Here is a 15708-nt window from a genome sequence, read left to right on the forward strand (position 1 = left end):
TGCACTCTAGAGCCTGCGAGCCACAACTACTGAGCCCACACGCCTACAGCCTGTGCTCTGCAACAAGAGAAGCCACTGCAATGAGAAGCCCGCGCACCACAATGAAGAGTAGCCCCCACTCGCCGCAACTAGAGAAAGCCTGCACCCAGCAACGAAGACCCAACGCAGCCAAAAATAAATAAAATTAAAAAAAAAAGAATTGGAAAGAAATGAAAGAGCCCCCATGAGCTATAGGACAATATCAAAACTTCTAACATATGTGAAAGTGGAGTCCCAGAAGGAAAGGAGGGAATGGGACAGGAAAAATACTTGAAAATTATGTCAAAATTTCACAAATTTGGTGAAATACATAACTTTACAGAATAAGCAGCTGAGAAAACCCCAAACAGGTAAAACAGGAAGAAAGCCACACCTGGGAAAATCAAAGTCAAACTGATGAAAACCAAGGATAGAAAATACTTAAAGAAACCATAGGGAAAAAATGACACCACACACACAGAGAAACAATTGTCACTGACTTCTCATCAGAAACAATAGGAGACAGTTTATATTAGAAGGCATCTTCAACTGAGTAAACAAATTGTTGGATATTCACACAATGGACAACTACTCAGCATTAAAAAGGAATGAACACCGATATCTATTTTAAAAATTGATTCAATAATGATTAACCTTCCAAAACAGAAAATACCAGGCCCAGATGGGTTCACTAGTGAATTCTACCACACATTTAAGAAAGAAATTATACCAATTCTCTACAATCTTTTAGAAGACAGAAGCAGAGGAAATACTTCCTAATTCAGTCTATGAGGCCAGCACTTACCCTAACACCATAACCAGACAAAAATAAAAGAAGAAAAAACTACAGACCAATATCTTTCATGAACACAGATGCAAAAATCCTCCACAAAATATTAGCGAATCAATACAAAAAAGTATAAAAAGAATCATGACCAAGTGGGATTTACCCCAGGTATGCAAGGCTAGTTCAACATTCAAAAATCAATTAATATTATCCATCACATCAAAAGACTAAAAAAGAAAAATCAAATGATCACGTCAACAGATGTAGAAAAAGCATTTGACAAAATCCATCATCCATTAATGGTAAAAACTCTCAGTAAACTAGGAATAGAGGGGAACTTCCTCAACATGGTAGACATCTACAAAAAAAATCTGCAGTTAACATCATACTCAAGAGTGAGAAACTTGAAGCTTTCCCAAGATCAGGTACAAGGTAAAGAAGTCCCCTCTCACCACCCCTTTTCAACATCATACTGGAAGTCCTTGAAAATGTAATAAAGCAAGAAAAAGAAATAAAAGGTATACAGACTGAAAAGGAAGACATAAAACTGTCTTTGTTTGCAAATGACATGATCATCCACGTACAAAATTGGAAAGAATAGACAAAAAAACCCTCCTTGAACTAATAAGCTGTTAAAGCAAGGTTGCACGACACAAGGTTAATATACAAAGGTCAACTGCTTTCCTAAATGCTAACAACGAACAAGTGGAATTTGGGACTTCCCTGGCAGTCCAGTAGTTAAGACTCTGCACTTCCAACGCAGGGGGTGTGGGTTCAATCCCTGGTCAGGGAACTAAGATCCCACATGCCACGTGGTGTGGCCAAAAAAAAAAAAAAAAAAACAGAATAAGTGTAATTTGAAATTAAAAACACAATTATCATTTGCACTACATTACACTTAGGTATAAATCTAACAAAATACGTACAAGATCTGTATGAGAAAAAGTACAAAACTATGATGAACAAAATCAAAGAAGAACTAAATAAATGGAGAGATATTCCATGTTCATGGACAGGAAGACTCAACATTGTCAAGATGTCAGTTCTTCCCAACTTGATTATAGAGTCAATGCAATCCCAATCAAAATCCCAGCAAGTTATTCTATGGATATCAACAAATTAATTCTAAAGTTTATAAGAAGAGGCAAAGGATCTAGAATAAGCAACACAATATTGAAAGAGAAGAACAAAATTGGAAGACTGATGCTACTCGACTTCCAGACTTACTATAAAGCTATAAAATCAAGACAGCGTGGTATTTGTGAAAGAATAGGCAAATGGATCAGTGGAACAGAACAGAGAGCTTAGAAATAGAACTCCATAAACATAGTCAACTGATCTTTAACAAAGAAGTGAAGATAATAAAATGGAGCAAAGAGTCTCTTCAACAAATGGTGCTAGAACTGGACATCCACATGCAAAAAAAAAATGGATCTAAACAAAGACCTTACACCTTTCACAAAAATTAACTGAAAATGGATCATGGACCTAAATGTAAAATGCAAAACTATAAAACTCCTAGAAGATAACTTAGGAGAAAATCTAAATGAATGATATAACACCAAAGACATGATCCACAAACGAAATACTTGATAAATTAGACTTCATTAAAATGAAAAACTTCTGGTAATTCCCTGGCAGTTCAGTAGTTAGGATTCCACACTTCCACTGCCAAGGGCCTGGGTTCAATCCCTGGTCAGGGAACTAAGATCCACAAGCCATGCAGTGAACCCAAATAAATAAATAAATAAATAAATAAACTTCTGCTCTGTGAAAGACAGTATCAAGAAAATGAGAAGACAAGCCACAGACTGGGAGAAAATATTTGCAAAAGACACATCTGACAAAGGAATGTTATCCAAAGGATACAAAGAGCTCTTAAAATTCAACAATAAAACAAACAATAAGGAAGTTCCCTGGTGGCCTAGTGGTTGGGATTCCAGGCTTTCACTGCCATGGCCCAGGTTCAATCCCTGGTCGGGCAATTGAGATCCTGGAGGCCACACAGCGCAGCCAAAAAAATAAGAATAAAATTAAATTAAAAATATCATCTCTCGGGCTTCCCTGGTGGCGCAGTGGTTGAGAGTCTGCCTGCCAGTGCAGGGGACACGGGTTTGAACCCTGGTCTGGGAAGATCCCACATGCCGCTGAGCAACTAGGCCCGTGAGCCACAACTACCAAGCCTGCGCGTCTGGAACTTGTGCTCCGCAACAAGAGAGGCCACGACAGTGAGAGGCCCGTGCACCGCGATGAAGAGTGGTCCCCGCTCAATGCAACTAGAGAAAGCCCTCTCACAGAAACGAAGACCCAACACAGCCAAAAATAAATAAATAAATTTAATTAAATAAAATTAAAAAAATATATATCATCTCTCAGTTTAAAAAACAAAAAAGATTTTAAAAATGGGCCAAATACTTTAACAGACACCTCACCAAAAAAGATATACAGGTGGCAAATGAGGATATGAAAAGATGTTCCACATCATTTGTCATCAGGGAAATGCAAATTAAAACAATGAGATACCACTACATACCTATTAAAATGACCAAAATCCAGAACACTGACAACAACAAATGCTGGTGAGGATGTGGAGCAACAGAAACTCTCATTCATTTCTGTTGGGAATGCAAAGTGGTACAGCCGCTCTGGAAGACAGTTTGCCAGTTTCTTACAAAACTAGACATACGCTTACCATATGATCCAGCCATCACACTTCTTGGTATCTACCTAAAGGAGTTGAAAACTTATGTCCATACAAAAATTTGCACTTGGATACTGATAGCAGCTTTATTCAAATTGCCAAAACTTGGAAGCAACCAAGATATCCTTCAAAGATGAATAAATAAAAAACTGTCATACATTCAAACAATGGAATATTATTCAATGCTAAAAAGAAACGAGCTAACAAGCCATGAAAAGACATGGAGAAACCTCAAATGCATGTTACTACGTGAAAGAAGCCAATCTGAAAGGCTCCATATTGTATGATTCAACTATACAGCACTCTGGAAGAAGCAAAACTATGGAGACAATAAAAAGATCAGTTGGGGAGTGGGGGATAAATAGGCAGAGCACTGAGGATGGGCAGTGAACAATACTCTGTATAATAATAAATATATGTCATTATTCATTTGTCCAAATCATAAAGTGTATAACACCAAGAGTGAACCTTAAGGTAAACTAGGTACTTTGAGTGATTATGATGTGTCAATGTAGGTTCACTTTTGGTAAAAAATGTACCACTCTAGTGAGTGACGTTGATAAAGGGAAGGCTATGCATGTGTGTGGGCAGGGGGCATATGGGAAATCTCTGTACCTCCCTCTCAATTTTGTTGTAAACTTCAAACTGCACTAAAAAAATTAAGTCTTTTTAAAAAAAGCAATGAACTATTGATATAGTTCACATTCATCACATCATAGATGAATCTCAAAAATATAAGTGAAAGAAAGACACAAATGTCTAGAAAAGATAAGTGTAATCTACAGTGACAGAAAGCAGATCAGTGTTTACCTGGGAATGGTGGGGAGGAAGCACAGTGATTAAGAAGGAATACAGGGGGCTTCCCTGGTGGCGCAGTGGTTGAGAGCCCGCCTGCCGTTGCAGGGCACGCAGGTTCGTGCCCCGGTCCGGGAAGATCCCACATGCCGCGGAGCGGCTGGACCCGTGAGCCATGGCCGCTGAGCCTGCGCGTCCGGAGCCTGTGCTCCGCAACGGGAGAGGCCATGACAGTGAGAGGCCCGCATACCACAAAAAAAAAAAAAAAGAAGGAATACAGGGAAGATTTGAGGGTAATGGGCATGTGCTATACCTTGACTGTGTTAGTGTTTACATATGTGATTAATTTGTCAAAACTCATCAAACTGTAACTTAAAATAAGTGCATTTTATTGCATGTAAATTATACCTAAAATTTTTTGATTTTTTAAAAAAATCTGAAGGATATTCTAAGTTTCAACAATTCAAACTATGAAAATTTCCCAAATACTTTATTCAAGAAAATTACAACTCTTTCTAATATAGCATAATCAACAGGCATGTAGTTTGTCTTTATGATGCATGTTGCCAGTGAATTAAATAGATGTGTATTCTGGGTGGAAAAGGCCAAATTAAAATGGAATTCTAAAGAACAGTCAATGAATTAATATTCAATTCACACAGTAAAAGCGTAGACCTAAATCTAATCATATCAATAATCATATTAAATACAAATACACTAAAAGCCTCTTATTAAAAGTAAGCTTGTCAGAATAGATCAAAGAGAAAGACCCAATTATATATTGTCTACAAAACATATAAAAATGTAGATAGGCTGAAGGTAAAAGATGGCAAAATATATACTGTGTAAAGAGTAAGCATATATAACTGTAATATCTATATTAATATTACATAAAATAAACATTAAGAGTATGACCAAGATAGAGACATTTCATAATGATAAAATGTCAATGATGAAGATAATTCATCAAGAATACATAACAATCATAACTGTATATGCATCTAACAACACAGCTTCAAAATATAAGAAACAAAAATTGACAGAATTAAAAAGAAAAAGAGAAAAATCTATAATCACAGAGATTTGAACATCGCTCCCTCAGCAACTGATATAACTAAATTTTTAAAATAAAAAAAAATACAGAATACTGTTCCTCAATAAAAGTAGACATAAAAATCCTTCAAGGGAGGGGGAGGGGTAAGCTGTGACAAAGCGAAAGAGAGGCATGGACATATATACACTACCAAACGTAAGGTAGATAGATAGTGGGAAGCAGCCACAGAGCACAGGGAGATCAGCTCGGTGCTTTGTGACCGCCTGGAGGGGTGGGATGGGGAGGGTGGGAGGGAGGGAGATGCATGAGGGAAGGGATGTGGGAACAGATGTATATGTATGACTGATTCACTTTGTTATAAAGCAGAAACTAATTAAAAAATTAAAAAAAAAAAAAAAAAAAAAAAAAAAAAATCCTTCAAAAATATTAGCAAGTCAAATCCAGCAATATATAAACAATAACATATCTTGCCCAAGTTGGGTGTAATCACAAGAATGGAGAATTGCTTTAACATTTCAAAATAAATCAATGTAATTCACTATATTAACAGAATAAAGGAGAAAAAGCATTTGATAATTTTAACAGATGCAGAAAAACCATTTGACAAAATTAAGCATCCAATCATATTAAGAACTCTCAGAAAATCTGTTGTTTTTGTAGAAAATGATAAGCTGCTTCTCAAATATATATATGCTAGTGCAAACAACCTAGAATATCCAAAGCAATCTTGAACAAAAAGAAGAAGACTTTGGGACTTCCCTGGTAGTGCAGTGGTTAAGAATTCGCCGGCCAATGCAGGGGACATGGGTTCAATCCCTGGTCTGGAAAGATCCCACATGCCACGGAGCAACTAAGCCCATGCGCCACAACTACTGAGCCTGCATGCCACAACTACTGAAGCCCTTGCGCCTAGAGCCCGTGGTCCGCAACAAGAGAAGCCACTGCAATGAGAAGCCCGCATACCACAACAAAGAGTAGCCCCCGCTCGCCGCAACTAGAGATAGCCTGCACACAGCAATGAAGACCCAACGCAGCCAAAAATACATAAATTATTTTTTTTAAGTTTAAAAAAAAAGCAGAAGACTTTGCATAATCTGACTTCATGACTTACTATAAAGCTATAATAATTACAACACTGTGAAATGGCATAAAGATAGGCAAATATATCAATGCAATAGATTGGTACTGTACCCAGAATAAACCCACTATTTATACAAATGACTCATACTGCCATTTGGTTTTTGGCGAAGGTGTCAAGCAACCCAATGGGGAAAGGAAAGTCTTTTCAACAAATGGTGCCAGAACAACTGGATATCCACATGGGAAAAAATTAACTTCAACCCCTACTTCTCACCATACACAAAAATTAATCTGAGATGGATCAGAGATATAAATATTAACGCTAAAATGATAAAGCTTCCATAAGAAAACAGAGGAGAACTTCTTTGCTACTTCAGGGGAGGCAGAGGTTTCTTAGGACAGAGAATGCAATACCTATAAATGGAAACTTGGTAAATTAGACATCATTGAAAGTAAATTTTCCGTTCACCAAAAGATGCAATTTTAAAATGAAAAGGTAAGTCAGAGGCTGGAAGAAAATTTTCATGGAACATGTAGCTGACGAAAGACTTATATTTGGAATATGTAAAGAGCATCTACTATACAATCATAGAAAGCCAAAACCTCAATCCCCGCAAAAAAGGTGTGTGTGGGGGGGAATATTTGACAGGACACTTCACAAAAACAGGTAAATTAATGACCAATAAGCACATGGAAAAAGTGATCAACATCATTAGTCACTAGGGAAATGCAAATTAAAACCACAATGAAATACTACTGCACAACCACTTGAATGGCAAGGATATGAAGCAACCAAAACTCTTCAAACATTGTAGGTAGAGTATAAAAAGGTATGTCCACTTTGGAAATATGTTTGGCCTTTTCTTATAAAACTAAAATACACCTACCCTACAACCCAGCAATTCTATTCCTAGGAATTTATCCAAGAGAAATAAAAGTATATTATCACACAAAGACTTGCACTTGAATATTCACAGCTTTATTCATAATAGTCAAAAATCTGGAAACTGTTACCTACCATCAACAGGAAGATGGATAAACTGTGGTATGTTAACAAGAGGAATACTACTCAAGAATAAAAAAGACAGCATGAAAACATACCAAAAGCATTATGCTGAATGAAAGAAGTCTTACACAAAAGAGTACATGTTGTATGATTTCATTTATGTGACATTCTAGAACATACAGAATTAGTCTTTGATGAAAAAAGTTAGAACAGTAGTTACCTTTGGGAGTGTAAGGACAGGGAATGACAGGGAAGGTACATGAGGAATTATCTGGTTTAATGATAGTATTCTCTAAATCTTGATGGGCTTTGAATTACAAGGGTATGTACATTTGTCAAAACTCACTGAATGGTACAACTTAATATTTATATATTTAACTGCATATACAATTTATTACCACAAAAAAGGAAACACAAATAATATTAAAGTCTAATTAATGATATACATATTTATGAGTTTATAGGTGAATTTACTGATGACTACATCTTACTCTAATATGCATAAAAAATAAAATGGACTGATGAATAGATAGAGGGAAAGATACTGTTAAAACAAATTTAATAGAATGTTAATTGCTGAATCTAGGTGGTGAGCGTTAGTGTATAATACTTGCAGTTTCTCTGAATGTTTGAAAATTTTCATAATAAAATATTGGGGGAAAAATCAATCCAATAACCTAATTCCCCTACCTAAAAATCCCTATTGGTTACATTCAATAATTACCAATAGCAGGACTTCCCTGGTGGCACAGTGGTTAAGAATCCGCCTGCCAATGCAGGGGACACGGGTTCGAGCCCTGGTCCGGGAAGATCCCACATGCCGCAGAGCAACTAAGCCCATGCACCACAACTACTGAGCCTGCGCTCTAGAGCCCATGAGCCACAACTACGGAGCCCGCACGCCACAACTACTGAAGCCCGTGTGCCTAGAGTCCATGCTCCGCAACAAGAGCAGCCACTGCGATGAGAAGCCTGCACACCGCAATGAAGAGTAGCCCCCGCTCGCCGCATCTAGAGAAAGCCCGAGTGCAGCAACAAAGACCCAGTGCAGCCAAAAATAAATAAATAAATAAATAAATAAAATTTAAAAAAATTACCAATAGCCTTTATTCAGACCTGGTTCTGACTTCCTGCCCTATAGTTTCTGACGCCGTTAACCACCTTCTCCCTTTGAAACCCTATACTAGTATTTTAAACTGCTTCCTTTTCCTTCTTTGATTATTCTTTTTGCCTTCTCTTCCTCTTTCTACTCCCAAACTGCAGGTGTACCTCAAAGTTCAGAACTGAGCCCTACTCTATACTTTTTCCCACAGAAAATTCACTCCTATCATTTTAACTATCACCTATATGCAACTCCAAATGAAGGAAGACATAGCATCTCTTCTGTATTCAAGTCTCCCATTTCTAATTGCCTACTAAGTATTTTAACTTGCATGTCCCGTATCATCCAAAGTGTTACTTTATCCTCAAAATTTAGAGCTGGTATTCTACTTCCCAATTACTGTCCATGGCGGCACAGAGTTACCCAGGGTCAAAACAATGAAGTTATTTTTGACTTCTCCCTCTGTCCTAATCCTTAAAATAATCCGACACCAATCCCTCCTAAATCCATTTCTCCCTTTTCATTCAACCACCATTAGTCTTATAATAATTCTTAGAAACTCACTTTATTGTAAGAGCTTACTGGTTGATGTCCCAGCCTCTGTCTCTCCTCATAATTCATCCTGCATACTTCTAAAACACCTCCAATTATGTAACCCCTGTTTATATAACTTCTATGATTTCCCGTATCTAAAAGAAACTATTACATGCTGAGCAGAAAAAGTTAAACAAGATGTGTTACTTGCCATGGTAGCAAATCTCCAAAAATGCAGTCCTCCCAGTGAACCAGGCCTCCTCCTCGCAGTCCCCTCCCACACTGAATCTGGGCTGGCCCTGTCACTCATGCTAACCAACAAAATGCCACAGTAGTAGCACTGTACTGGTCCCAAGTCTATGCCTTAAGAAAGCCTGGAAACTTCCACTTTTGTACTCTTGGGAGCCCTGAGCCACCAAGTAAGAAATCTGGCTCCTTAGCTGGAAAGACCACCTGGAGAGGAAAAAGTCCTGAGACAGCATGGAGAGATAGAGTGAAAAGGCCTAGACATCCCAGAGTCCCACTGGAACTCAGCTTTCCAGGTGTCCCTGCCAAGGCAGAAACATGAATGAAGCCATCTTGGACATTCCAGCCCCAGTTGCCACATAACGGCAGCTACAGGAAGGACTCCAAAGGACACTAGAAGAACCATCCATCTGAGGCTCAATCAACCCAAAGAATTGAGAGAAATAATAAAATACTGTTGCTGTTTTAAGACACTAAGTTTTAAGGTGTTTTTTTGACAGCAATAGATAATCGAAATACCTGCCCTCAAGAAGCTGACTATATAATGTGGGAAACATTCCAGTAAACACAAAAGACCATCAGAGGTCAGTGTTATGACAGAAGCATACACACCATGCTAGGTGAATACGGAGGAGGGTCATCTAAATTAAGTGGTCAGGGTGTGTGAAGCGGAGGATAAGGGGAGTACCTGGGAAAGCTTTCTAGAGCAGTTGATACAGGCTGAGTTTTAAGTGAGTTCAGGATACAACATGTAGTAGTTAGGTATAAACTAGCATGGTGGTTTGGGGGAGTGGTAAAAGATATAGCTAGGGACATAAACAGGGACTAGATAATTGAGGGCCTCATATTAAACTAAAGAGTTTAAACTTTACCCTAGGAACTATGAAGGACTTTAAGCAGGGAAATGACATTATCAGATCCGTATTCTTTGACAGATTTCTTCGACAGATTTGTACTAGATCAATGAAAATGGAGGAGACTGGAGGCAAAGAACATTTAGTAGACTGCCTCAGAATCTAGGAGAACTGATAGAAACCTGAACTAAGAGTGGCAGAGTGAATGGAGAGAAAGGGACAATTAATATTAAGAATCTACAGGACTTGGTAAAGCAGAGAGGGGCTAAGAGAAGAATTCAGAATGACTAGGTTATTTGGCTTAGTCACTGGAGGAGAGTGTGGTGTCACTTATGGAGAAGTGGGAAAAGCAAGAGGGAACAGGATTCACACACAGGTAGTTTAGACTCAGATACAAGGACAGGAAGAAAAGACGGATGTATCTGCTGATAGGAAACTGAAGGAAGGTTTACTCGATGGCCCCTATTTTTTCAGTGAAATAAAAGGCAAGATCATTTGCTAAGACTAAGGAGAGAAGTGGTGGAGACAGAAAGTTTAGAATGAGAGGTAATAATTAGGAACAGCCCTCAGAGGAAGAGGGAGCCCTGAAGATCGGGGTGTTTTTGAAAGTCAAATTTATTCTGGCCTCAAGACACACAGCTGTGTGATCTCGTGCAGCAGCCCTCAGCAGCCCAAGTATAAGAAGAATAGAGATGTCGGGGGAGGTGGGGTCCTGACTTGGCCCAGGACTGGAGTACTATGGAAAAATGAAAGGAAAGGAACAAGCCTCCACAGAATTGATGGTAATGGTAAGGGAGAAATTCAAGTAATGGACCATGAGTCCAGTCTGGCTAGGGAAAGAAATGCTTCCAGGGAGCTGGAGGGCTGGGAGAAAATGGAATGAAGTCAAAAAACAAGAGGACTTGATGTCAAAGTGTACATTTACTGAGAATGAGACAGAAAGCTGGAAGGACTGAAGGCTGTGGGATGCTGCAACAGTCTGGCTCACTGCTTTGCACCTAAGAAATACTCACTAGATTTACTGACTGCCAGACAAGCTATTAGGACTTCAAAGCATACCAGTTAAATAAACTAGCATTTGGTGAGAAAGTTCCAAAAAGAATCCTCTCACACCCTGTCAATTCCAGTATAGCATAAACTCTTATATCACATCCAAAGTAATGCTTCCAACATTAACTCCCTTGATCTGCTATTTACCTATCACTCTATCACGAGTTCACCAGGCAAGCTCAGAGCATTTTAAAAAAGAAGACCCTTGCTTGATATTGCAATTTTTCTGCTACTGGTCCCAACCTACCTTTGTGAATCAACTGATGATGTCTCTTAAAGTACAAGCTCACCATCTTTATTCAAGAAGAACCCTATTTGCTATTATTCTCAAGGGGTCACTATTAAAGCCAGGGAGCTTAAAAAGAAGTTCGGCCCTAGAAGAGAACTAGCTTGGAAGCCTCACCTTTCTAATACCAGCAATAATCTTGAAGGATGCAAGCTGGAAACTAGAAAGTGTCCCCACAAAGGCAAGACAATGTCCATTATAAAGCAGCCAGGTGTCAAGGAGAAAAAAAAATCAAATACGTGACTAAACTGAATATTTGGTCTTTTTTGGGGGTCAGTTCATGGTGTCTTCTTTAAAAATTATATTAAAAAAACACAGTGATTACCTTCAAACAGTACAAAGCACTTAGCAAATTTCTATTACATAAATTCATCTTTATATAATATCAAGGTGAAATTCTCTTAATTTCGTATCCAGTAATTCAACAAATACTTGTCCAATAATTATCAGTATATAGCACTGAGCTAAGTGTAAAAGAACACAAAAGAGTAGAAATAAATTTTTAAATACATATGAAGAGGGAGAGTCCAGTCTTTATCCTCAAGAGGCTTACAATATCAATGGCCAGCCAAGACATACACAGGTAGAAAAAAATGTAGAGTACAGTATAGTACAAACATAAGCAAAATCAGCAGAGAGCTGTATAGATGTTCTGAGGAGGGAGAGATTAGTTCAGGAAGAACTGGATAAGGAAGATTTTACAAAGGAGGTAGAATTTAACTCGAAACTTGTAAAGTGGGTAACTAAATAAGACATCATATTAAAAAACCCCATTATTTCCCCAATTTTCCAAGCCAGAAATATGGGCGTTTCTATAACTCTTCCCTGTCCACCTATTAGTGCTACCCCTAACACCTTACAAATGGATTCACATCTCTCCTCCCCACTGCAGCACTTCGGTTTCGGCCACCATTACTGTAACGCAGGCTCTGACAGATACGTCTCCTCACTGGTCCTCTACACTACTCCAGTCTGTTCTCCAACTGGCATCATCATCTATCTAAACTGCAGATCTCTATTTACAGTTGCCAAGATATGGAAGCAACCTAAGTGTCCAACAACAGATGAATGGATAAAACAGATGTGGTAATACATACACACACACACACACACACACACACACACACACACACGCATGCACACAATGGAATACTACTCAGCCATAAAAAAGAATGGAATTCTGCCATTTGCAACAACATGGATGGACCTGGAGGGCATTATGCTAAGTGAAATAAATCAGATAGAAAAACAAAAATACTGTATGTCATCACTTATATGTGGAATCTAAAAAGTGAAAAGAATGAATGAATGTAACAAAACAGAAACAGACTCACAGATACAGAGAACAGGTGGCTGCCAGTGGGGAGATGGGGGGAGGGGCAAGATAGGGGTAGGGGACTAAGAAGTACAAACTACTGTCTATAAAATAAATAAGCTGTAAGGATATAGTATACAGCACAGGGAATACAACCAATATTTTATAATAACTTTAAATATAATCCATAAAGGTTTTAAACCACTAGGTTGTACATCTGAAACTAACATATTATAAATCAACCATACTTCAGTTAAAAATTTTTTAATTGAAAATAAATAAATAAAAGTGCAAATCTCATCCTTTGATCCCCACCCCTTCCTTCAAACTCTCCAGTCTCGGGGCTTCCCTGGTGACACAGTGGTTGAGAGTCCGCCTGCTGATGCAGGGGACATGGGTTCGTGCCCAGGTCCGGGAAGATCCCACATGCCGCGGAGTGGCTGGGCCTGTGAGCCATGACCGCTGAGCCTGCGCGTCCAGAGCCTGTGCTCCGCAGGGGGAGAGGCCACAACAGTGAGAGGCCCGCATACCGCAAAAAAACCAAACAAACAAACCTCTCCAGTCTCTCACTATCAGGGAAAATCTCAAACTCCTTACATGGGATCTGAGCCTTTGTGGTCGGGCTTCTGCCTCCTCCACTAGCCTCATTCCTCTCTACCTCAGGTCTCAGTTGTAGGTCCCCTGCCTGCAATGTCTTCTTCCCTATTCATTGCCTGGCTAATTTCTCCCTATATCTACCCCCACCCCTGCAACTTTTTCTTTGCAAATTTCAAACCAACAGAAAAGTTAACAGAATAGTCCAGTGAACACATGCCCTTCATCTGGATTCACCAGCTGTTAACGCTTTTTGCCACATTTACTTTACTTCTCCCTCTGAACCACCTGAAAGTTACAGACATCATGACAAGCCCTAAAACTTCAGCAAGTATCTCTTAAGAATAAGAACCTTCTACAGAATCACACGCAAAATATTTACCACTGATACAGTATTACCTAATATGTAGTCCATATTCAAATTTTCCCAATTATTCCAAAATGTCCTTTCTTATTTATCATATTTCCTCATTTGCTGAATCATTTTCCAAGTATCCTGCTACTTTTCACTTAGCTCTCTGACACATTAGCAAGCCAAGATTTTCTTGATAAATAAAAATGTATTTTAGTAGAATTTAAATAAAATCAAAATATTCACAACTATTTTGACTTCCAAACAGGTCACATTAAGAAACTTAGAAAATTGAAACTATGACCAAATTCTATGCCCACCTTAGCCTTGCCGTAGTACCCTGAAAGGGACACAGATCCATTAAATAGCTTTGCAAACAGCTTGCAATGTTACTGTTTGAAATTTGGTTTTGGCGCTGAATTTAACATAATCAAAGTAGCCTCATAGCCTAAACTGTAAAACATCATATAAGGCAAGTGAAATAGGTGTTAGATATATACCAAAATCTTGATCATACTTGGGACCAAACAATGAGCTGCTGTTATTTCAATGTACTGATGAATCCCTGAAACACTTTTTATTAAATTTAACATAGGGTGCTGAAAAAGCTAAAATCACTAAAGGATTTTAATTTGTGCACTTGTTTTTCAAATAAAAATTAGACTGAAAGAAAAGAAAGTAGAAACACAAATAGAACTGGCCCGTTATGTACAAACATACATGTAAACACAGGGTTTTTATTCTTAACAGCATCATTTACCTTCTGCCCTTCTCACAAAGCTTCTCAATTTCAGCTTTCAGATCCTGCTCCTTCTGCAAAAACTCCTTCTTTTCTTTCTCTATCTTCTTCTTTGTTTCTTCTCGCTTTATTGTTACGTCCTGGATAGCCTTTAATATCTCCTAAGTCCCGCACAATTATAGGCACACATAAATAAAGAAGGAAATGAATTAGTTCTTTTGGTCTGAAGGTTACTTTCAACTATCTCAAATTAACATATTGACTTTAGTGATTTCAAATTGAATTGAAGGAATCTGGTTGATGAGTAGTCCCAAAAGCAGTCAAAAAAGTCCCAAAAGGGAGTAAGTTATAATAAAGCAGATTTCAATTCAACAGGAGAAAAGAATTTCTAACAATCACAACTGTTCAAAAATGGAATTTACTGCCTTGTGAAGCAATAAGCTCTCCATTACTGGTGCTCAAATAAAGGCTGAATGAACACCTGTCAAGACTGCTGAGAAAGGCATTCTTGCACAGGGTGGGAGTTTGCTACTTCCAAAAAATGTGGTCTTGTTTTGTTTTGTTATGGCTCTACTTTATTATGCGTAGGGATTATCTTTGTTCTTTTTAAATTATTTAACTATATACATATATATTTATAATAAAAAGTCAAACAAAAAGTAATAAAGTTAAGTCACCCCTAATGCACACCACTTCCACCCATAAACGCTTAATGTGTTAAGCATTTTGTTCTATGCTTTCACATTTTTCTCCATTCTGACACAAATACATGTGTACTTATGTACGTATTTGCTTTATTGTTTTCTTTATAATGAGGTAATTTTATATACACTATTCTGCATCTTGCTTTTGTTCACTTGACATGAGCATACTATCAATAACTATAGATCAAACTAAAAAATAGCTGTATAACACGACATGACACATATATAAAGAATTTAGTCAACCATTCTCTGTTAAGAGTCCATCCTGTTAAGGTTGATTTCAGTTTTCTCGTAACTACAAATAATACTACAATAAACATCCTGTATGCCTATATCTTCATACAAAAGCTTTTATTTCTGTAGAATAGACTCCTAACAATGAGACTGCTAAGTCAAGGTATGTATACATTTTAAAATTTTAAGTGACAATTCCTAATATCTTTTTTCTTCAGACTTTATTTATATACTTATTTACTTGTTTATTTATTTAT

At 37.9% G+C, this 15708-nt stretch overlaps 1 protein-coding gene across 4 annotated transcripts in view; it reads right to left on the reverse strand.

The window, feature by feature from the left end:
* RNF214 (ring finger protein 214) overlaps positions 1-15708 on the reverse strand; it is a 52098-nt gene that overhangs the window by 24392 nt on the left and 11998 nt on the right. For all 4 annotated transcript variants that reach the window (XM_081239218.1, XM_081239219.1, XM_081239221.1 and 1 more), the window contains one exon: positions 14535-14674. In XM_081239218.1, coding sequence (XP_081095344.1) covers positions 14535-14674 — 140 coding nt within the window. The remainder of the gene's footprint in view (positions 1-14534; positions 14675-15708) is intronic.

This window comes from Mesoplodon bidens (genome assembly GCF_964165515.1).
Source record: "Mesoplodon bidens genome assembly, chromosome: 7".
Classification (NCBI taxonomy): domain Eukaryota; kingdom Metazoa; phylum Chordata; class Mammalia; order Artiodactyla; family Ziphiidae; genus Mesoplodon; species Mesoplodon bidens.